A 23,227-nucleotide genomic window follows, 5' to 3' on the forward strand; every position below is an offset into this window, starting at 1 on the left:
AGGGGCGACCACCCCCGCCGGGGACCCAGCAGAGCCCAGGGACCCAGACCCCACCAGGCAGCCACCGGGATTGAACAGGCAGATGCCAAAAATCTTAAACCCCCCTGACCCGGGAGCCACAAACACAAACACTCTCTCTCTAGGTTTCCCTTACGTTTTTCCTTAGACACCTTTTATCATCAGTTTTCTGTTTAGTGTTTTATCTAGTCTGCTTTCTCCTTCTAGTTCATTTTGTTCCCTTCCCCATTTTTAGGTCTGGTTTCCTCCTCTGCTCCGTTGTGCTCCTCCTCTGTTTATTGGTCTCACATGTGCACAATTCTCTAATCACCCAGCCCTTGTGAATATAACCCTGTCTTTGTCTCGGTGTGTTTGTTGGCCCAACCCCCCCCCCCACCCACCCACCCACCCCCCACCCCACCCACCCCCTAACTCACAGTGTGACACGTTTTGCCAAAAGAAAACAGAAACTGCCTAGTCCCCCTGTTAAATTCATCAAAGACTCCACGCAGGACATGAGAGATGCTTGACGAGTTTATCTAAGAGATCCACCAGTAAGTAGAGTAAAACAGCCTGTTTAACAAACTATCTTGTTTTAAAACATTGTTAAATTAGTAAAAAGCAAGTTGGGTTAAAAATAAAACTTTTAAAACTTTAAAAAGCAATTTTTTTTCAAACATTACGTCTTTTTTGTTGGAAGCAAATATTTTAAAAGATTCAGTCTGACTTCAGACTTTTTTACATGAACAAAGCAACAAAAAAATGAAAGCCTCACTCATAAAAACACACAGAAATGTTCAGCCCCCTGAGAAAGAATAGCTTTATTAACAAGAGGTAATCAGGAAAGAATACACTCTTATACAAAACTGGAAATACTACTCAAGCTGCGGAAATATACTGAAAGATAAATCATGACACCGGGTATTGCTCACTGCAAACGTCTGATGTGCCCATAAGAGGATAAAGGTCCAGGTGCAAAGGTGGGGTTTAAGTTTCAACACACGTACCGTTTATATATCTGAACACGTTGAAGTGGTACATGCCTGCCACTTAAGCTTTAGGTGTGTTTCTTTACAAAGCCTGTAAAAAATCCATAGAAATATTTCAAGAAGAAGCACAATAATGCCACTGTATAGCTCCTGCTAGCACAATGGGATCAACAGATTACAAAATGTGTTGCACTCATAAGTGGTTCTCCAGGATTTTGAGTGTCGTACACAGGAGAGTCATTACAGAGCCCGACAATCATGAGGATAATAACACGTTTGTCTTTGTTTGCATGTAAGGAGATGCATCGGCCTGCCTGCACACTTTAGTGTACACGGCCAATATTTACGCTTCATTGGCAAGTTAGAACAAAAATAGTTGACATACTTCTGTGGTTCATGATTAAGGCAAAACCCATAATGCACTGGCCAGAGAGGATTAACCATAAACACGGTTTTAAACTGTCTCGACTGTTGAAGCTGGGGATCTAACTTCCAAGTGGCTCAAAACTGGTGTCGTTTGCTACATGCTCTGCCTGGTGACTGTACTGTATTTACAACATGGTGCCCACCAGGGGAATAAAGTCAGCAAAGTATTAAAATATAATCACAGTTTCACTAGAATATGTCCAGTCGCTTTTCCCCTTAAATCCTCTGGATTAAACCCATTCCTGTTTGGTTTGAGTTCCTTTTTAAGGAATGAAAGCAAATTGCACTTTAAATGATGAAGAGTTTATAATCCAGGGGCACTCCACCGTGTGTTTTACTTGTTTCCCCTCATCCAACAAGCATCACTCAGTTCCTGTGTTGCATCTTCAGCCTTTATGCAGAAGCTCCCTCATCAGACATAAGTAGTGCTTTTTTAAAAATATGCAGAGAGGAGAATTTTGGGAATAAATGTTTGGAAAATTTAAAATAAAGCAATTTTTTTAATCGAAAACGATTAGATCATTCATTTATAAAGTAAAATGATGAAAAAAATATAAAGTTAAGCTTAATTTTCTAAATCAAAACAGATATCAAATAAAAATGTATTATGGAAAAACATGTATGAGGAATTTTTGAATAAAAAATCCATTTCAAAATATTTAGAGTCAAGTCTAAGTATAAAACAATACATTTAAATGATGAAATCTAATCATAATTGTGGCAATTTAAAAGAAAATAGTAAACTAAGATGTAAATTCAGCTATGAAACAGAGTAATCCAACTAAAAAGAAATCTATAACTGATCTGTTCACAAGATTATTTAAATGTACCATCCATCCATCCATCCATCCATCCATCCATCCATCCATCCATTTTCATCCGCTTATCCGGAGTCGGGTTGCGGGGGCAGCAGCCTAAGGCGAGAGGCCCAGACTTCCCTCTCCCCAGCCACTTGGGCCAGCTCCTCCAGTGGAATCCCAAGGCGTTCCCTGGCCAGGTGAGAGACATAGTCCCTCCACCGTGTCCTGGGTCTACCTTTAGATCTCCTCCCGGTTGGACGTGCCCGGAAAACCTCACCAGGGAGGCGTCCAGGAAGCATCCTGACCAGATGCCTGAGCCACCTCAACTGCCTCCTCACGATGTGGAGGAGCAGCGAATCTACTCCGAGCCCCTCCCAAATGACCGAGCTTCTCACCCTATCTCTAAGGGAGAGCCCAGCCACTCTTTGGAGAAAACTCATTTTGGCCGCTTGTATCCGCAATCTCGTTCTTTCGGTAACTACCCAAAGCTCATGACCATAGGTGAGGGTAGGAACGTAGATCGATCGGTAAATTGAGAGCTTCACCTTCTGACTCAGCTCTCTCTTCACCACGACAGACCGGTACAAAGCCCGCATCACTGCAGACGCAGCACCAATCCGCCTGTCGATCTCACGCTCCACCTTTCCCTCACTCGTGAACAAGACCCCGAGATCCTTAAACTCCTCCACTTGGGGCAGGACCTCATCCCTGACCCGGAGAAGACATTCTACCCTTTTCCGAATCATGTACCATTTTATATTTAAACAGTTATTTATATTAATTTTATATATTTAGATTTGATTTGAAATAATTATTTTTAACATTCCTTTGAAGTTATGGTTAAATAATTTCCTATGTAAAAAAAATCTAATTTTCTTAAATATGGTGGAAAAGAAGGCATTTAAATGTCCATTTTTATTGGTATGAGGAGATAAACTGGTTAAGATTTTGCTGTTATTTCTTTGACGTGTTACTGAAACCTGCGCCGCATAGATCTGGGATGGAGAAACATCTGAAACATTCAGGATGTACTCCAGTCCCCACCTAGAGTGAACTGTGTTTCCAAACCCTCCATCTGTTTGTTCTGCAGCTTAAAAAATGGAATCTTAAATTGTCATTAAAGACCATAAATAACACATAAATAATCTATATGTCTATATAAATAAAATGTCTCTGGGCTTCTACTGGATTTCTAATAACATTTATACACAAAATAATTCCATCGGAGAGCAAATACTAGAAGGGCATCGCGCACTGCATCTAATACAAATAACGGTGAATGTACATGTTTGTGGACGGAGCGACGCCGATCCTCCTCATGATGATGTTTTGGGTTCGATTCTCAGAGACGCTTCATACAAGCTCTCCTCATCCATCACGGTTTTGCCGTCCAGCAGGTACTTCCCCACCTGCAGCGACACGGAGAACTCGGTTAAAGATCAGAAAGCCTTCATTCATCCCTCAAAAGAGCAAATCTTTAAACCCTTTAACTTCCACACCAAGATTAACATTTTGGTTTATTTGGGGCAATAAGGGAGGCAATAGTAGGGCAAAAAAGTATTTGGCAGCCACCGATTGAGCCACTAAAACATGTGGAGGACAGAAGAGCCTCTTAAAGACGAAGCAGGGCCAGAAGTCTTGCTTGTTTTTAGATGTAAAAACTTATTTTCTGCCTAATTGTGCAAACTGCATAATGTTTTTTGCCCGTTTTTCTAGCAGACTGGTACATCGTGTGCTGTTTGTGATTGTTGGTATGGATGTGTGTTTAATCTCACATGTGTTGCAAATGATTTTCCAAAAGTCTGACTTAGAAATTAAAAAGTGTGTTGGAAATAAAGTTCAGAACCTTGTTTTTGAATGCAAATGTTTGCCACCAACAACAAATTGTGAGTTCTTATTAGATCAATGGAATAATAATTAATAAGTGAGAAATAACGAGGTGTTTTTAGGACATAAAAAAGAAAACGGCGTCTCACCTTTGGCTGAAAATCTATCTTGTAGGCTGTTTGCTGAAACTGTCGAATCTCTCTGATAATATGAGATATCTGGAGGGGAAAATGAAGAATAAGTAACAATAATCGCCTCAGGGACCCGAACAACATTTGATGGAGTCTTTTTCACCATTCTCATCTTGGAGAAGTTGACCAGGTTGTCCTCGGTGTAGTTGGGCGTTCCCTCCTCGATGAAGGCCAGATCCGTCAAGTACATTCCCAAGTAGGGAACGCAAGGAGGGTCACAACTATGGAAAACATGCAGATTATATTAGACTCAGCTGTACAGGTGTGCATATCGAACATGGGTAGAAGAGCATGCATGCTTACTTCTTCAGAGCCTCTCTCAGGTTTTTGAATCGACCCTCTGATGACACCAGTTTTTGTAGCTTATCAATCACACTCTTTGTCTAGGATCAGAGTAAAACAGTTATTGGCATCACCTTTTGTTGAAAAGTCAGTAAAACATTTTTTTTTCCTGTGGGGGAACGTTTCAGCCTGGAAACTTAGACAAACCGTAGCAGTAGCAAAGACTTTGCTCTGCGGATTGGTCTAGCCACGCTCCGTTAGAGCCTCAGCAGGTCTTTCACTGGCTTGGCTAAGGCTACGTTCACACTGCAGGCCTTGATGCTCAATTCGGATTTTTTGAGTAAATCAGATTTTTTTGTGTGGCTGTTCACATTATGAACAACTACAGTCATACACTCAAACTCTCTCCGGTGTGAACGCCTCACGCCACTCGTATGCACAGCAGTCACGCTCGGTGGAGTCGGAACCAGGAGAGGCGGAGTTGTGATGTGAAGAGCTTCACTGTCACGATGGGGAATAGAGGAGTAGGACCCAAAATGCAGATACCCACTACAACATGAGGCAGGAGTACAGTAGATGTAAATGAAAACGCTCCTTTATTAGGATGACGAAAAAGAAATAAAATCCAAAAAGGCAAAATCCAAGAAACCGAACCACAGGTTCAGCATCACACCTGTCAAGTGTCCCGTTTTAGGCCGGAAACTGTTTTAAAAATTGTAAACTACTTTACTCCTTATTCCATCTTCCCGAATCATTATTCACCCAAAATGTTCCGGTATGAAGCTCCTTCATGGAGCCCCCCCCCCCACACACACACACACACACACCCACCCCCATGGAGATGGAGACCAGTGAAACGCTTCGCTCCAGCAGCATCTCTCACTCCCGTTCTCATTGCTCTCCTCCATCCATCCATCCATCCATCCATCCATCCATCCATCCATTTTCATCCGCTTATCCGGAGTCGGGTCGCGGGGGCAGCAGCCTAAGTCGAAAGGCCCAGATTTCCCTCTCCCCAGTCACTTGGGCCAGCTCCTCCGGGGAAATCCCAAGGTGTTCCCTCATCAGGTGAGAGACATAGTACGTCCACCGTGTCCTGGGTCAACCTTTAGGTCTCCTCCTGGTTGGATGTGCCCGGAAAACCTCACCAGGGAGGCGTCCAGGAGGCATCCTGATCAGATGCCTGAGCCACCTCAACTGGCTCCTCTCGATGTGGCGGAGCAGCTAATCTACTCCAAGCCCCTTCCGAATGACCGAGCTTCTCACCCTATCTCTAAGGGAGAGCCCAGCCGCTCTGGACTCATTTCGGCCGCTTGTATCCATGATCTCATTCCTTCAGTAACTACCCAAAGCTCATGACCATAGGTGAGGGTAGGAACGTAGATTGACCGGTAAATCGAGAGCTTCATCTTCTGGCTCAGCTCTCTCTTCACCACGACAGACCGGTACAACGCCCGCATCACTGCAGACGCAGCACCAATCCGCCTATCGATCTCACACTCCAGCTTTCCCTCACTCGTGAACAAGACCCCAAGATATTTAAACTCCTCCACTTGGGGCAGGACCTCATCCCTGACCCGGAGATTTTGAATTCCTAAACTTGACAGGATGTCCAGACAGACTCCTGATTCCTTCTGTCAGCGCTTCTCCTCAGGAACGTCCACACACGACGCTCGCCTCCACCGACTCAGTGACGTAGAAGACAGATTTAATGCGACATGATCGTTCAGACTGCAGTCGCTTTCAAAAGCATCAGATGTGTATCGGAATCAGTACCACATATGAAAGTGACCTGAGTCAGATTTGAAAAAAATGGATCCGTGCCGTCGTAAAAACATCAGATACGAGTCGGATTTGATGCGCTTTTGCCTGCAGTGTGAACGTAGCCCGAGTTAGGCCGGGCCAATCACAGCGCTCTATGTCTGTAGAGAGACGTTGGGCTGTGCACCTTTAGGGCAACGCTACTTTTTTTTTATGATGATTGCAGAACTGCAATGGAGCAAAACAGCAAAGATATGCAGCGGGCGAGGAATCGTGCTCGTTTACAACGGCTTTGGCATCAAGATTGGTCGATTAAGTCTTGGACTTTTCTTTGAAACGTGAGCAGAGAGAGGTACTTGCTCCATGTCGTCTTCGACAGTGTGCAGCGGACAGTCCCGTTGATTGATTTCAATCGATATAAATATTTTGCATTGTTCATTGGTCTGATTGGTCCTAGCACTGTCTTTGGAAAGACAACTGTAGATTGTGTCTCTATGACTGAGCCGTGTGTGTGTGTGTGTGTGTGCACTTGTCTTTATGGGGTTGTGTGGACCAACCCCCGACGGGAGACCAACATTGTGTGGACATTCACCATTGTGTGGACGTTTACCCGGTCCACACAACCAAAATCCTAGAGGAAGCTTCCTTTGTCCCACCTAGAGTTACACATAATTTTTGCACCATTCTGGCTATAGTGGAAGTCAGGGTCCACACAAACAACTCAGAAAACGTAGTCCACACAAACCCATAAAAACACGTGTGTGTGAGTGTTCGTGTGTGCGTGTGTGTGTGTGTGTGTGTGTGTGTGTGTGTGTGTGTGTGTGTGTGTGTGTGTGTGTGAGTGTGTGTCGTGGCCAGACAATACACTTACATATGTAGGATGGCGGCCAGGCTAAGAATGTTTGCTACCTGCTTGGAAACTTTGAGCCAGGTCCTCTTGAGGCGGAAGATGGAGCTGCGGTTGAGAGAGGACGTGATCTCCAGCACGGCGTTGTAGTTGTGGAGGCAGCGGCAGATGTCCGCCACCGCCACCCACTTCTCTATCACTGCCGAGCGGATGTTCACATCATCCCACTGGAGGATCTCAGAGGCGATCCTGTTGCTGATCTGACAAAAATGAGAACAGATGTAAATTGTTGAGATGCATCCGTCGGCTCTTCTACCCTTCATGAGTAAACGCTCACATCGTTGAAATGCTTGGTGGTCTTCATTATGTACGGAGTTCTCTCGTTCTTGTCGTTCTTCATCCATCCCTGACCGAAAAACTCCCTGTAGAGAAATTTTACATTTCATTTGCAAATCCTGGTTCATACTTGTGCAAAGGCTGGAGACTCACTCATATGGGATGACTTTGAAGACCAGGTGGTCGAGCATCGTCAGCTGCTCGGCGATTTCCAGGGCCGAGTGGTTCTCAAATGGTTCAGTCCTACTTTCCTCCATGGCCTGAAATCAGAAACACCGAATAATTCTGAAGCAGCAGTAACTGACAGACGGGAATGAGAATGATTGTGTGTGTTTTGCTTCTCACCATCTGTGTGATCCCTTCAATGGTGGCCTGGCTGTCTCCAGGATCCTCCTGGGTGAGAGTCCTGAACAACAACAGGCATTTCATTCAACGGTTTTGGTTCATGAGGTAATAATTGACCTTTTTAATTGAACCTACACAAATAAAGTTTGATTTATGTCTATTTTTACACTCAGATGGATGTTTATAATGCAAAGCCAACCTGATGATGTTGGCAGCTGCCTTTCTTTCCTGTGTCAGGAGCTCCGGGTCATGCATCACCTCCTCCAGGAAGCCAATTACCCGCATCTTCAGCTCTGTGTTCTTCTCAAAGTCCTGAGGACAGACACAGGAGCAGCCAGGGTGTCATTACACAAGTGTTTGTTGTTTCTCTCCTTCAAAGACACACAGACAGACGGAGGGAAGATGGAGATAGTAAACAAAGAGGGTAAACGATACCTGTGAGTGTTTGGAGACCCAGTGCCGCAGCACATTCAGGACTCTGTTAGTAGCAGCTCTCCGGATGACAAACTCTTTGTCTCCGTTCCTCTGGTCTGTGGGAAAACCTGCAACCAGGTTCAGTCCAGTGTCATTCTTAAAGTGTGTGTGTGTGTGTGTGTGTGTGTGTGTGTGTGTGTGTGTGTGTGTGTGTGTGTGTGTGTGTGTGTGTGTGTGTGTGTGTGTTGGTTGGGGCCGCCTTGTGGCCTTAACTTTTAATTTAAAGAGCAAGTCACCCCCAAATCCACTTCTTTTTTTGCTGATTAACTGTATAAATGAGTGTCTAATCGTGCTGTAGACACATGCAGTCAATCATTTGGCCATTTAAGTGCATTTTAGTTAAAATTTAAATATTCTGCCTAAAACTGTCATTGTTGCACAGTTGTCAGGTAAAAACTCTGCATTTCATTTAAATTTAATCTGCCTTTGCTATAGGCTAAGAAGTACACTATGATGTCAGCTGGTACATTATGAGGTCACAATGTTGTGTGTGTGTGTGTGTGTGTGTGTGTGTGTGTGTGTGTAGACTGCCAGGCAACAGCATTTTTTGCATTTTTCAAACAGGAAGTGGGAGTGGCGTAAGACTGGTAGGGGGTGACTTGCTCTTTAAAGTAAACATTTCTCCACTTTGTTTTTGGTTCATCACAAACTGAGACCAAATGACTTCCTTTAATTAATGCTGCCGTCTCATTATTTTGTTTATAACACTCTTTTTCTAAATAAATCCCTTAATCATCAAAAACTACTGAGATTAGATGACTTATTCACTCAGTTTAAAGACTACTCTTCTTCTTTTTCTTGTTATTATTATTGTTGTTGTCATTATTAAATTTGTTGTCATCTTTATTTCTCACCTTTTCCATTTTAAAGACCTTTTTTAGTGTTGCTTTGCATTACTAATTTCTTTGAACAATTAAAAAAATGTATTTGCATGCTGCAAATAAATAAAAATAATAATAAGTTCATAAAAGTCCAAGACTATTTTTCCAGGTTTGAATAAATGCATAACTTTTCATTGTTTTATTTACCTGTTCTCTAACATTACTGTTTATCTTTGATTAAAGAGAAAGAAATGATGGGAAAGTAAAACAAAAAGAAAGGATTTCAGAAAGGTAATATGCTTTTTTCCATGCTTTAACTTCCAAAGCCAAGAAACTAATTAATGAAACTGTGTATTTTTGCATGTTTCACTCATTTAGGGCAACAAAGGGGAAAACAACAACAACAACATTTAGATTTCCATGTTTAGCACAAGTCTTTCTTTTTATTTTCTGTTTGGTGGCCATTTTGAAGCATTTTTTGGGGGAAAATGATCAATATTCAATATCTTATCTGCTGTAGATAGCTTTCTGAACAGCCTCTGTTTGGAGGAATAGAGTCTATGGCTGATGAGAGTAAAAACACAACCAAATCTCCCAAATTTAACAACCTTATGCTTCTCTGGTATTTTACTAAATGTATCACTGCTGTCAGTTGTATGTCTCGTGTTTCTTTTTGGCCACACACTCCACTGCTTTTAGACTAGCTGTTAGCTTATCAGTCTGTCATGAATGGGACATTTAAGACTCTTTCAACAAAAAATGAGATTATCTTTCCAGAAACGCTTCAGAATAACCCAGAAAATCCCCTTAAAGTTGTGTTTCTGACTGACTGAATGTTTTCAGGCGTCTACCAGGCCCTGATGCTGCTGACCTGTGCTGGCGAGGGACATACGGCGGTACTTCTCCTTCGTTGGCGTGCCTTCGTTTGCTCCAGCTGTAGCAATGGCAAAGGCCGAGGCAGCAGAAAGGGCACTGCGGTTATTATCAAGCTCCCGGCAAGATGACACCACCATGCCGTTGTTGAAGGAAAACAGGGAAAACTCTGCACAGAGAGACGTGACACAGTTTCGCTTGTGTTTTGTGCTAAAGTCGCCATCTTACATGTGAGTGCGTAAAGAACAATCTCATCACGGTGAAGTCTGGGTGCAGAAATAAAAACCCAATCTAACACGGTTTTGACCACTGGAGTGCAGCAGAGAGCTAAAACAGACGCAGAACAGCGTGTCCTGCACCTCTTCTCAGTGTTCTGCCTCTCCACCCTTCCTCCATTACTCACTTCTTCCCCCTGCCTTCCTCCGTTCAGCCGGGGGCGGCACAGAGGAACACGCACATGGTTGCTAAGGTACAAGGTTTCCTTCCACCTACTCACACGAGGCACTGGCTTCCCTTGCATCCAGCAACGTAGGAAGAGAAGACACTGGGGATGAGTTGTGCTTGACTACCTACGAGGTGGATGCTCCCTCGCTGTACAGAACGGGGAGGGCCAGGATGCTGTGGGTGGTTTTTTTCTTTATCAAGACCTTATTTGGCTGTTGCTGTCTGAAGAGGAAAAGTTTCTTAAGAGTCTTCTGAAGCTATTTTTATTCATCACCATCAGTCTGATGGCTTTTGTCCAGTTAGCCTTTGTAAAAATGTTTCATGTTCCAGAAGAAAAATCTTCATTTGAACCTTAATTTAACAATTATTAATTAATCGTATTGGATTTAGCAATTTTCTTGGATTTTACATGGATACCTTTTCATTTTAAACAAGCAAACCAATGTGTGATTAAATTGATCTTAAACAAGCTGCAGCGATGCTTTCATCCCCGTAGACGAGGCTTCGGGGCTTTGGCGGTGGGCTACTGTACCAGAGTTTTTTGATTTGACATTCTTGGGTGTTGACGGTGACTTGGGAGGAGACATTTCTGCTTCCGCCTCATCACTCTGACTCGGATCTTCATCGCATTCCTCTCTCACGGACAAATCTGTGCAGAGACAGCATTTCACAGCTCAACCGAAGTGAGCAGCATCAACATCATTGAAGGAAAACAGATTTGTGAGCAGCAGCTAAATGTTTGGACAGATTTTGGGTAAATCTGAACCCCTAACTTCCTCAGCTCTGACCTTGTTTGTTGAGGACTGACTCTTCAGCTTTGCCCTCAGCTCTTGGCTCTCCCTCGTCGGTGATCTTGCCGGGATTGGTGCTGGACACGTAGAGCTTGTTGATGTCCAGCGTGGTCTTGCTGAAGGGCGACATGGTGGCGTGCATGCTTGCATAGCCGTTGGGAGAGCAGCTGAGAGCAGCGAGGTCCAGGGCTTTACCCCCCGTGATGATGGGGATGTTGAGTGAAAGTTTGCGTCGGCGGTTCGGGGAGGACGTCTTGGTGATGGAGAGGGGAGGAGGGGAGGAGAACTTGCGGCTGGCACGCGGTGAAGTGTGCGACTCGCCGTAGAGGAGTTTGTTGTTCTGACTGCTAGCGAAAAAAAGCTCCAAAGAGCTGCAGGAAAGGAAATATGAGAAAAGGATGAAGTGTTAGAGGAACACGTTTTTTTTTTCTCTTTCATCTTCAAGTGGGGGAGAAGCTCAGCAAGGCACATTAACTGCAGGGCTCCCTGGGAACTCCTGCCTCTTTTATTCAAGTTACTTTGTTTGAGACAGCATCCTCCTTGCACTGAGAGCCACCCCCTCTGAAGGTCTATAAATAGCATGTCAAGTGACAGTGGGGGAGGCACGGGTGCTGCCAACAGCTACTGGCCCAGGGGAGGCTCACCGAGACACGGGGAGAAAGAAAAGGAAGACAAACGGAGATGGAGAGAGGAAGTGGGAGAAAAAGACCGGGCTTCAGTAACGATATCAAACAACAAACAGTGATCAAGAGAGGGAGGGCCCGTGGGAGTGTTGATGTGGATTCCACCACAGCGCAGGCTGCTGGCTGGGAGTGGGCGGATGGGAAGCCTCCGGTTCAACGTGATGCTGGCTGCAGCCATATTGGGTCTCCTTGCTGAAGACTAAATATGGGAGACTGGTGGGGTGGAGGAGGGATGAGGGGGTTTAGGTCATGGAAGTAAAATTAAAAATTAAACAATACCAGGAGACAGGTGATGAGTTTTGACAAAAAGGAGGCGGGAGGAGGAGGAGAAGAGAGCAGGGTGTAAAACACCATCATCAATATTTAATACCATGGAGCTGCTGCAGATGATGGGGGGGACAGGAGAGAGAGGGTGGGGTCCTGCAGCAGAGTAAAGGGTTGCTATGGTGACAGCGCAGTGGAGAGAGGGATGGTCAGACTTGTGGAAAGACAAATAAAAGCAAGAGAAAGGTAAAGGGGAAGGAGGGTATCCAGGAAGAGCCAATTAAACGTGACGGTGGACAGAAGACGTGCTGGTTTGACCTCTCGGCACCTCCTGTCCCATCCCTTCTCACCTGGGCTAGACTCAGACGCATCAGGCTGCTCAGAGTCAGTCCACGTGAGAGCGGAGACACTGAGGGAAGTCCCACCTCTGCCTCACTGCACCATTACGACGCCGCTGCGGCATCCTCAGGTGGACACGGGAGGAAGACACTAACTTTGTTCAGCAGCGGAGGGCACCGCCCCAGCAGCCTGGCACTAACCACCACAACTGTTGTCACATTTATGACACGGCGCACAAACAGGTAGATGCCTACCGCGCAGGGATGGCGCTGATGGGCTTCTTGTAGATGGTGATGAGCTTGTCCAGCACCACGTCAGCGCTGGTGAAGACCCGGTACGAGTGGAGGAAGGTGTTCAGGAAGTCGATGGAGAGGAAGCGCAAGTCGATCAACCTCTCCAACAGGCGCTCCACGCTGGCGTAGCGGATCTGCAGCACCTTGCACGAGTTCATCATCTTACTGAAGCGAATGTCAACGTCGTCACAATACAAGCTGGCGTCTGACCTGGTGGAGGTCAACAGGAAGCGGGGGTGTTACTGGTTCATGCATCTGGGCATGCGGCACACAATAAAATAAATGTATTTCCTGTCCAACTTTGTGTTTGCTCCATCTACAACTCTCTGCATAGATTGTTATGAATCTCAATGATTAAAACAAACTTTAAAACGATTGTTGCTTTTATCGTGTTTCACGCATGTTTACCAGTGGTCACCGGTTTGTGCTTGAAGCCAGTTTTCAGAGATTTGAGTTGGTAGAAACGAATAAATCGCATGGAGGACGATGATAGCACTACTACTTGTTGAGATAATTAATGTGTCTTTCTCTAAGAAAATAATCCTTGAATCCTTCAGAAAATCCATTATCACTGATAAAATTGTTTATTCGTGAAGGAAAGACGTCTCAAATGTAAATGAACACTTGATGATGCGTTGAAATAAATATTTCTGTGTCTAAACTAATTGGTATGTGTAGGGCTGCACAGTGTTGCAGTGGTTAGCGCTGCTGCCCTGCAGCAAGAAGGTGCACATCCCGGCCTCAGGTCTGGGTAGAGAAATGACCTGACTGGTAATAGCACCAAACACTATTGCAATACGTCATGCACGGAGTGTGCACGTTGATGCAGCCAGGCTCTTACTTAATCATCTGTGGGACGGTGACTTTGCTGTTCTCCTCAAAGGCGTTCATCATCAGACCATTACAGCGGATGTTGTCGATGCACTGGAAGGCAGGAGGGCAGACAGAAACATCTGCTGATGCTAAAGGTGTCTGTTGTGTATAAAATAAAAGCACGCAGGAGAAGGAAACCCTACCTGGCTGATGTCACTCGTCCACGCTGACTTCTCCTGTCGGGATGAAGCAACAAGGATGACGGTGTACGGTTGCCCTTCTTTGGGCTCCACTATGATTTTAAAGTCCAGGTGTTCTGTGTCCTGACCGCTTCTCTCACCTTTAGCTGCTAGAAACAATTTCAACAATCTTTATTTGATCAGAAAGTGTCATGGTCTGCGTCATCCCTCGTGTGTCTCCTTGTGTTCCCCAGGCCACTCCAGGTTTTTTCCCCTTAGGTGTTCCCCCAGGTTTCAGCGTCCCTGTGTGTCCCCAACCCCCTCCAGGCTCTCTAGGTTTCACTTGCGTTTTTCCTTGGACCCCTTTTATCATTAGTCTTCTGTTAAGTGTTTTATCTAGTCTGTTTTCTCCCTCTAGTTCATTTTGCTCCCTTTCCCATTTTTAGGTCTGGTTTCCTCCCCTGCGCCATTGTGCTCCTCCTCTGTTTATTAGTCTCACCTGTGCACAATGTCCTAGTCACCCAGCCCTTGTGTATATAACCCTGTCTGCAGTGTGGTTGTCGGTCCATTGTTTGTGTCAGCATTGTCGTGACCCCCGCCCCCCTCTAGGTATTAGGAATTTCTCTAGGTCTCTTGTGTTTTTGGATATTCCCAGGAGTTGATTGTTGGATTTTTGGTTTTTGGCTTCCAGCCCTTTGGATTGACCCCTAAATAAAGGATTTTTACGTTTTCACTACTCCTGCCTTGTGTCATCCTGGGTCTGCATCTTGGGTCCTAACCCCCCTCCCCCCAACTCACAGCATGACAGAAAAAGCAAATAACCAGATATTAGCATATTTTATAAAGCTGGAATGTTCTGTGACTCGGTGAGTGCATCGTGCACAGACTCCACCTACAGTTTTCACATGTTATTTATAACATTTGAGCACATGGTAACTTACATTCATCATCTGTGCCCTCTGGCTCCTCCATCAGGGTGCAGTCTATGAGAGACACCACTCCGTTCTGTGATCGGATTCAGAAGTAAATGTTTTATTGAACTCTTGTCATGAGAGGCAGAATTTGCCAAAACAACTAAATGATCTCAAAATTAAAACATTTTGCTTAAGGATTAGATCTGATGGTGTTCCCAAGCCAGGAGAGGTCTGCTCACCTTAGTGATGTGAAGTTTCCCTCCTGAGCCTCGGGTGCAGATGATGAGATGTTTGGAGAACAGGAAACACTGTCTCTCTCCTTCCTTCTTCAGGGACAGCGAGCCAAGCCGGCCTCTCGTGATTTTCCCCTTTTCACTCATCGGCACCTGGATCAGAGAACCTGAGAGGACAATTTAAAGGGTCAACCGTTAATCCTATTTTCTCTAACTTTAAAATTTGCTAAGTGTCTCATCATCAAGTTGAAGATGATAGAAGCTGTCATTTAGATCTTCAACTTGAGAAACATTTGATCTTAACTACAGTTTCCTGCTTTTGTTTTTGTAAGTTTATTGGGGTATTAACAACTAATCCAAACAGCTTTTGTCACCTTGCCGTACAAACGTTTGACTTGTGTCGAGCAGCACTTCACAACCCTCCACGATCATTCGTTCGATGGCCAAATTCTTCCTGATGTTCTCTGTCTCGCTCACCTCGTCGTGCATAATTCTGGAAAAGAAAAAAAGTTACGCACTTCCGCTTTCATCACAAATTTGTCCAAATGTAATAGCATTCCCTAAATCATGTTCATATTTTTAACCCTCCCACTGTCTTTATGGGTGACCCCACGAGGAAAGTTGACCATTGAGCAGGATTGATGGTTTATCCCTTGGGTCCACGTGGCAGGGGTGAGGTGGTGCCCACTCCTCACCCCTGCCACATGGACCCAAGGGATAAACCATAAACCCTGCTCAATGGTCAACTTTCCTCGGGGGTCACCCCCGTTAGGACAGTGGGAGCTGTAGTGGGTTCTGAAATGCAGATGTAAAGTGGTATGTCTATGCTTATGTAAGCGGGTGATGGGTTGTGCGCATGTGCCGTTAACCTTGAACTGTCGGACTGGAGGGTGGAGTCACTAGACTCTCTGTGTAGACTTTCATTCATTCGCAGGCTGCTGTGGTGTTAACAAGTGAAGCTTCCAAATAAACGGAGACGTGTTCCCGTACTCCAAAGGTATTTTTCGCCTATCTCTTATTTGTCCTGAGACCATGAGCTCGAACCTCTACAGCTCGCCCGTTACATTCGTGGCATCGGTGTTTGGCGACGTTTACCCCCGGGACGTGACTCGTGAGAAGGCTACGCAGGACCATGTTCGGAGGCTCTTTTACCGGTATGGACGAAGACAAGCAGAGCACAGTTTGGACTGAGGATGTGTGTAACATCAAAGTGGAGCTACCCACGCCATTTTGTGGCGACGGTCGTAAACTCTTCGCTACTTGGATTAAACAGTTTGAGGCTGCCGTTCGCGCCCAAACCCGAGGAGCGGGAAGACGGAGCTACACCGCCACTTTGGCTGCTCTTTTGCCCACTAGACTGGACGGGGCCGCTTTCCTTTTGTGGGACAGCCTCCCTGCAGCTACGCAAGGTGACTTTGACCGTGTTAAAATGCAGTTAAATGAGGCATTTGGACAGAAACAGTTCATCTTGTACTTTCAGACCTGTGTTTCTGCTCGGCCTAGGCTGGCTAATGAGAGTTTGGAGATATATGCGCTGATATTTCGAGGCTTGTCACGGAGGCTTTTCCTGAGTATGACGCCAGGGCACAAAATGGAGAAAAGTTTAGGCGTTTTCTCGCCAGTCTGGAACCAGGCCTCCGTGCTAAATGTCACAAACAGTGGGCTACTGATCTAGACGAGGCCCTGATTATTGCTGGACGTTGTGAGCAGACTAGGGTGGCCTTGGGCGTAGGGACGCAGACCGGCAACTTCTCCTCAAATGGCCCGGTGACGGTGGCTGCACTTTCTCCTGCTGGGACTGCTGAGAGGGGCTATGATAATAAGGACACAGAGATTCTCCTTGGTGCTGTGGAGCGTTTATCTGCAAGGATGGAAAAATTACAAATGGATGTGACAGATATGAAGGCACGAAGCCGCGGTGTGGAGGATGACAGACGGGCTCGTCTGTCAGACGTTGGAGCATACATGGACCCGCGTCTTCCGTGTTCGTGCGACTGTGGTGGAGATGGCTGCCGATCCGCTGCTAGGGCACACCAGCCGGAGTTTCACAGAAGGGGGCGCTCTTCCCGAGGAGGACGTTCGGATGGACGCGATGAGGAATGGCTTGCTCCTTCACGGGGATCCAATGGAGGTTCACCAGATGATCCTGCAAACCGCCTGGGAAGCAGGAGCCCCCAGAGACCACGCGCCAGTGAAGGACCACAGTGGAGGAAGAGTGTGAGATTTCTATCACCTTCTCGGCGTTCACCTTCTCCTTCTCCAGCTGGACGGAACCAGGGAAACTACCGATAACTTGTGTTGAGACCCGGACACCAGTTTCTCCCGCTGAGGGTCACAGTGGACGCTCATCAGTTGTGGCTGATGTTGCTTCGATGGACTGCAGACTGATGGGTGAGTCCAAACATACATCCAATGTAAAAGGACTGATTGAGGGGGTGGGTGTTGCTGTTCTACTTGACTCTGGTTCAAATGTTTCACTGATTTCGGAAGACTTCAAGTCGTCGATCCCTGCCCTACGCAAACGTGTACTTGGTGCTGACTACATATTTGCTCATGCTGTGAATGGACAACTCTTGGACTCACTTGGAACAATGACCATTTCAATCTGTTTGAGTGAGATTTACGTAGAACAGACTGTGCATATTGTAAGGGGGGGGGGGGCTACACACAAAGTTCTTTTGGGTCTTGATTTCATGCTTGCATATCAGGCTGTCCTAGATGTGGCCGGGGGGGTTTGTTCGCCTCAAAGGGATTGACATTCCTCTGTTACATGCTGCAGACTTTATCCCAAAATGTTGCAATATAACCATGTCTACAGATGTCATTATTCCGCCATACTGTGAAATGGTTGTTCCCGTGCAGGTGAACCTGTGATGTGCCACCCTGACTTTGCACAACCTTTTGTATTGTACACAGACGCGTCCCAAACTGCAATTGGGGCTGTGCTTGCGCAGACCTTTGAAGGTCTTGAAAGAGTTGTTGCATACGCCAGCCATGCTCTCACTGCAGCGGAGCGCAAGTGGTCCACGTATGACAGAGAACTGTGGGCAATAGTGTGGTCTGTCCGGCACTTTAAACATTACTTAGGCCTACGGCCTTTTACTATTGTTACTGACAACAGACCCTTACTTGGTCTAAGGCGGCTCCCTGTTGACAATGACCATAAAGGCCAGCGTAGTCGCTGGGCCCTTGAGTTGGACCCATACAACTGGGTGATTGTTCATAAGAACGGGGTGCATCATACCAACGCTGACGCTTTATCACGGTGTCCTGTCTTGCCTGTTGCAGTGGCAAGTTCAGGGACACAGACTGCTGATTTTTCTGCCAGCTTGGTGTGCTCTGTTGAGACCCCAGAGGAGCCCCCCCCCACCCCCCCCCCACCCCCCCCCCCAGAATGTGCCAGCCCCTGACATGCCCGGACCTATTGAGCCTGACCAGGTCATGGTTCAATCTCTGTCTCATGATGGCTCTGACATTAAGCAGCTCCAAGAGAGAGACCCAGATATTGTATGTGTTCTAAAATGGCTCAAAGAGGGCCAAAGGCCACCACGAGGGAGAATGAAGGGTGCTGGCCGGGGAGTTAGGATTTTGTGGCATGAGTTTGCCCGGATGGCTCTAGTCGACGGGGTTTTGTGTAGGGTTGTGGCACTGTCAGATGTGGAGCAGACTCAGCAAATTGTCATACCAGTCACCCTGTTCCCGAGGTTTTGCACCATCTGCATGGTGGTCCATTGTCTGCCCACCTCCCGGTCGAACGGACCTTGGCTCGAGCATGCAGCGTGTGCAACTGGCCCAGTATGTATGCTGCCATCCGAGCGTGGTGTGACCAGTGGTATGCATGCCAGAGACGGAAGTCTCCAGTTCCCCATCAGCAAGCCCCTATGAAGTCATCTTTAGTGCAGCGTCCCTTCCAACATGTTGCGGCCGACATACTGGAGTTGCCTATCACTTCAAAAGGCAACCGTTATGTTTTGGTCGTTGAAGACTACTTCACTAAATTCGTCAGTCTCTATGCGGTAACTGACCAAAGAGCCACTACAGTGGCTGAATGCCTCTTTAATAGTTATATCCTTGAGCATGGGGTGATGTAGACTCTTCATACGGACATGGGCAGGCAGTTTGAATCTGAAGTGGTTAGACTGTTATGCGAAATGCTGGGGGTGAAAAAAACACATACCACACCCTATAACCCCAAGTCTGATGGCAAGGTGGAGAGGCTAAATAGAACCCTTCTACTGGCATGTGAGGGTGAGTGGGACTCCTGTCTTTCACAAGTCGCCTTTGCTTACAACACTAGCGATTCACACCTTATTTTCTCACCCACGGGCGAGAAGCTCGTACTCCAGTTGACATGGTACTGGGTCCGACTCTGCAATGTGATCCTGGGCAGGACTCTTCAAATGAGTTTGTTCTATCCCTGCAAAGACGCCTACAGACTGCTTTTCGACAGTGTAGGGACAATAGCATAACTGCCAGTGACAAACAGAACATTCTATGACAGAGGACAGCAACATCATCCATATGAGCCCGGGGACCTACTGTGGTTAAATGATCCGACAGAGAGCCATCGTAAACTGGCTCCCCATTGGAAAGGACCTTACATTGTGCAACAGAGGCTGGACAGGGGCAACTCAGTTGGGGTTACCTATGTGATCAGTAGCCCATTTGGAGATGAGGCTCCCATCCAACTGTACACTATGACCGACTACGGCGCTACTGCCTTCCCGTAACCTTCCCACTGGCGGGCCCGACTCCACCTGTGTGTTTACCATCCCTCGAAGTTCCAGATCTTGCCCTGTCACCAGCTGGTTATGATTCGGGGACCCCTGTTCCCTCACCTGAGTTTGGTGTTAGTACCAGCCCTAGTTTGGAAGGGACCTCTTTTTGAATGGGTAATGCAGTACAGGTTTCTCGTGCAGGACGACGTACCAAACCACCAGCACATTTTGCGGTGGTTCATGAGGTAATATTTTGGGTTTTTATTTTATTTTGTTTTGTACATGTTAGCTGGTATGTTGGGTTTCTGTCATGTAGTGCCATGTTATATTTGAGGCCTTTAAGTTACATCTACTATGTTGTTGTCCATTTCATAGTGTTGTTCACAAATTGGGGACATTTCTTTTGTGTGTGTGTGTGTGGGGGGGGGGGGGGGCTGTAAGCGGGTGATGGGTTGTGCGCATGTGCCGTTAACCTAGACTGTCAGACTGGAGGGTGGAGTCACTAGACTTTCTGTGTGGACCTTCATTCATTCGCAGGCTGCTGTGGTGTTAACAAGTGAAGCTTCCAAATAAACGGAGACGTGTTCCCGTACTCCAAAGGTATTTGTCGCCTATCTCTTATTTGTCCTGAGACCATGAGCTCGAACCTCTACAACTCGTCCGTTACACTTATGATGTGTCAGGCCAGCTATTCTCAGAACAAACTGTTCTTTGGGGCCAGTACAACATTACTAGTGTACAAGGAACACCACGGGCTTTTTAGACACCCCAAACTGCCAAATTCATTAACAAGGTAAAGTGGTTGTAAAGTCTAGGACACTTATAAATAAATAAAATGTAGTTTTTGTCATGACTCCCATCCTTTACCCTCATCTGCCTTATCATTTCCTCCTCATTCAGCTCACCTTGTCCTCTCACCAAGCTCCAGCCAAGCCCTGTTTTCCCCAGCAACCTCTGTCAGCTTCAATCAGCTCCATTCATTCCACCTGCTCCTGTAATAAGCCTCATCCCATACACCTGCTTCCCCTGCTATAAAAGAACCAGCCATCCAGTCAACAGATGCCAGATTATTACAGCCTTGCCAGTAGTTCTCCAGCCATCCACCCTGCCTGATCTTTGCCTCTGGACCTTGTTTTTTGCCTGCCCCCTGCCTTGTATCCTGCCTGCCATTTTGACCTTAGCCTGTCTCCGACTCTGTCTCCAGCCTCGCCCATCTGGTAACTCTGCTTGAAATAAAGACTTTTTTAAATATATTTTTACTGTGTTGGCGTCTTCACGGGTCTTCTGAGTTCAGTTCCTGACAGAATAATCTGGCCCAATTCTGACCCTACGCCAACACAGCACTTGGGAGTATTTTTTTTTCTCTCTTCATTCCTGTCATGGAGTATCTCACGCTCCTGGACTTCATGGAACTAGAGAAGGAGCAGGCGTCACCGTTCTGGGGAACGCGGCTGGCCATCAGGCCATAGCCACGCAGAGGTTCCACTCCTCCGTCCAGGCCTGCTGCGGCCGTCTTGCGCAACAAGTACCTGACAACGCAACAGTGGCAGTCCGGGAGACCTTCTACTAATTCATGGCCTTCACAGACGCAAGGTTTTGTAGCTACGCCGCTCAAGCCTCGAGTCCCTCCGTCCTGTCCACGTCCAGCGGTGGTCCCAGGAGGCGCACCGCGTCCACGTCCAGCGGTGGTCCCTGGAGATGCACCGCGTCCACATCCAGTGGGGGTCCCTGGAGGCGCACCGCATCCACGTCCAGCGGTGGTCCCAGGAGTCTCACCGCATCCACGCTCAGTGGGGTTCCTACTTCCGCCTTTTGAAGAGGACGTCTCCTGCTCTGAAGAGGACGTCTCCTGCTCTGAAGAGGACGTCTCCTGCTCTGAAGAGGACGTCTCCTGCTCTGAAGAGGACGTCTCCTGCTCTGACGAGGACGTCTCTTGCTCTCAAGTTCCCCAGTCTCAAGTTCCCCAGTCTCAAGTCTCCCCTCAAGTCCCAGAGTCTACGTCCCCACTAGTCCCAGAGTCTACGTCCCCACTAGTCCCAGAGTCTACGTCCCCACTAGTCCCAGAGTCTACGCCCCCACTAGTCCCAGAGTCTACGTCCCCACTAGTCCCAGAGTCTACGTCCCCACTAGTCCCAGAGTCTGTGTCCCCTCTTAGTCGTCCTCCTCTAGTGTCCCCTCTTAGTCGTCCTCCTCTAGTGTCCCCTCTTAGTTGTCCTCCTCTCGTGTCCCCTCTTAGTCGTCCTCCTCTAGTGTCCCCTCGTAGTCGTCCTCCTCTAGTGTCCCCTCGTAGTCGTCCTCCTCTAGTGTCTCCTCGTAGTCGTCCTCCTCTAGTGTCTCCTCGTAGTCGTCCTCCTCTTGTGTCTCCTCGTAGTCGTCCTCCTCTAGTGTCTCCTCGTAGTCGTCCTCCTCTAGTGTCTCCTCGTAGTCTTGGTCCAGTGTCCCCTCGTAGTCTTGGTCCAGTGTCCCCTCGTAGTCTTGGTCCAGAGTCCCCTCTTAGTAGTAGTCCAGAGTCCCCTCTTAGTAGTAGTCCAGAGTCCCCTCTTAGTAGTAGTCCAGTGTCCCCTCGTAGTCTTAGTCCAGAGTCCCCTCTTAGTAGTAGTCCAGTTTCCCCTCTTAGTCTTAGTCTTGGTCCAGAGTCCCCTCTTAGTAGTAGTCCAGTTTCCCCTCTTAGTCTTAGTCTTGGTCCAGAGTCCCCTCTTAGCAGTAGCCCAGTTTCCCCTCTTAGTCTTAGTCTTGGTCCAGAGTCCCCTCTTAGTCCTCGTCCACCAGTGTCCTCTATCACCACACTCCTACAGTCCCGGGTCCTGGTTCTCCGTCGCCGGCCCCCCAGACTCCTACAGTCGAGGCTTCTGGTTCCCTGTCGCCGGCCCCCCAGACTCCCACAGTCCTGGCTCCTGGTTCCCCGTCGCCTGCCCCCAGACTCCCACAGTCCAGGCTCCTGGTTCTCCGTCGCCGGCCCCCCAGACTCCCACAGTCCAGGCTCCTGGTTCCCCGTCGCCGGCCCCCCCAGACTCCCACAGTCCAGGCTCCTGGTTCCCCGTCGCCGGTCCCCCAGACTCCCACAGTCCCGGCTCCTAGTTCCCCGCCGCCGGCTCCCCAGGCTCCAACAGTCCAGGCTCCTGGTTCCCCGTCGCCGGCCCCCCAGACTCCCACAGTCCAGGCTCCTGGTTCCCCGTTGCCAGCCCCCCAGGCTCCAACAGTACCGGCTCCTGGTTCTCCGTTGCCGGCCCACCAGGCTCCAACAGTCCCGGCTCCTGGTTCCCCATCGCCGGCCCCCCAGACTCTTCTGGCCCTCCTTCCTGGTCCCCCTCCTCCCGCCCTGCTCCGGCCCTCCTTCCTGGTCCCCCTCCTCCCGCCCTGCTCTGGTTTCCTGTGGGCGTCTGGTATCCACCCTTGAGGGGGGGTTCTGTCATGACTCCCATCCTTTACCCTCATCTGCCTTATCATTCCCTCCTCATTCAGCTCACCTTGTCCTCTCACCAAGCTCCAGCCAAGCCCTGTTTTCCCCAGCAACCTCTGTCAGCTTCAATCAGCTCCATTCATTCCACCTGCTCCTGTAATCAGCCTCATCCCACACACCTGCTTCC

At 47.6% G+C, this 23,227-nt stretch overlaps 1 protein-coding gene across 2 annotated transcripts in view; it reads right to left on the bottom strand.

Moving 5' to 3' along the window:
• Positions 1-799: 799 nt before the first annotated feature.
• Positions 800-23,227, bottom strand: part of LOC139071832 (ras-specific guanine nucleotide-releasing factor 1-like) — a 34,747-nt gene continuing 12,319 nt past the window's right edge. Inside the window, exons 9-27 of one of the 2 annotated variants that reach the window (XM_070555061.1) lie at positions 15,297-15,415; positions 14,929-15,089; positions 14,717-14,780; positions 13,800-13,942; positions 13,625-13,707; positions 12,745-12,993; positions 11,202-11,575; positions 10,946-11,062; positions 9,968-10,138; positions 8,237-8,343; positions 8,001-8,113; positions 7,802-7,862; positions 7,610-7,716; positions 7,458-7,542; positions 7,183-7,380; positions 4,534-4,613; positions 4,334-4,451; positions 4,189-4,257; positions 800-3,621 (exon numbers count right to left, since the gene is read on the bottom strand). In XM_070555061.1, the coding sequence (XP_070411162.1) occupies positions 3,529-3,621; positions 4,189-4,257; positions 4,334-4,451; positions 4,534-4,613; positions 7,183-7,380; positions 7,458-7,542; positions 7,610-7,716; positions 7,802-7,862; positions 8,001-8,113; positions 8,237-8,343; positions 9,968-10,138; positions 10,946-11,062; positions 11,202-11,575; positions 12,745-12,993; positions 13,625-13,707; positions 13,800-13,942; positions 14,717-14,780; positions 14,929-15,089; positions 15,297-15,415 (2,512 nt within the window). In that variant the 3' untranslated portion in view covers positions 800-3,528. Of the gene's footprint in view, positions 3,622-4,188; positions 4,258-4,333; positions 4,452-4,533; positions 4,614-7,182; positions 7,381-7,457; positions 7,543-7,609; positions 7,717-7,801; positions 7,863-8,000; positions 8,114-8,236; positions 8,344-9,967; positions 10,139-10,945; positions 11,063-11,201; positions 11,576-12,744; positions 12,994-13,624; positions 13,708-13,799; positions 13,946-14,716; positions 14,781-14,928; positions 15,090-15,296; positions 15,416-23,227 lie in introns of both variants that reach the window. The other variant, XM_070555060.1, reaches the window with a different exon arrangement.

Source organism: Nothobranchius furzeri, chromosome 9 (genome assembly GCF_043380555.1).
Source record: "Nothobranchius furzeri strain GRZ-AD chromosome 9, NfurGRZ-RIMD1, whole genome shotgun sequence".
Taxonomy (NCBI): domain Eukaryota; kingdom Metazoa; phylum Chordata; class Actinopteri; order Cyprinodontiformes; family Nothobranchiidae; genus Nothobranchius; species Nothobranchius furzeri.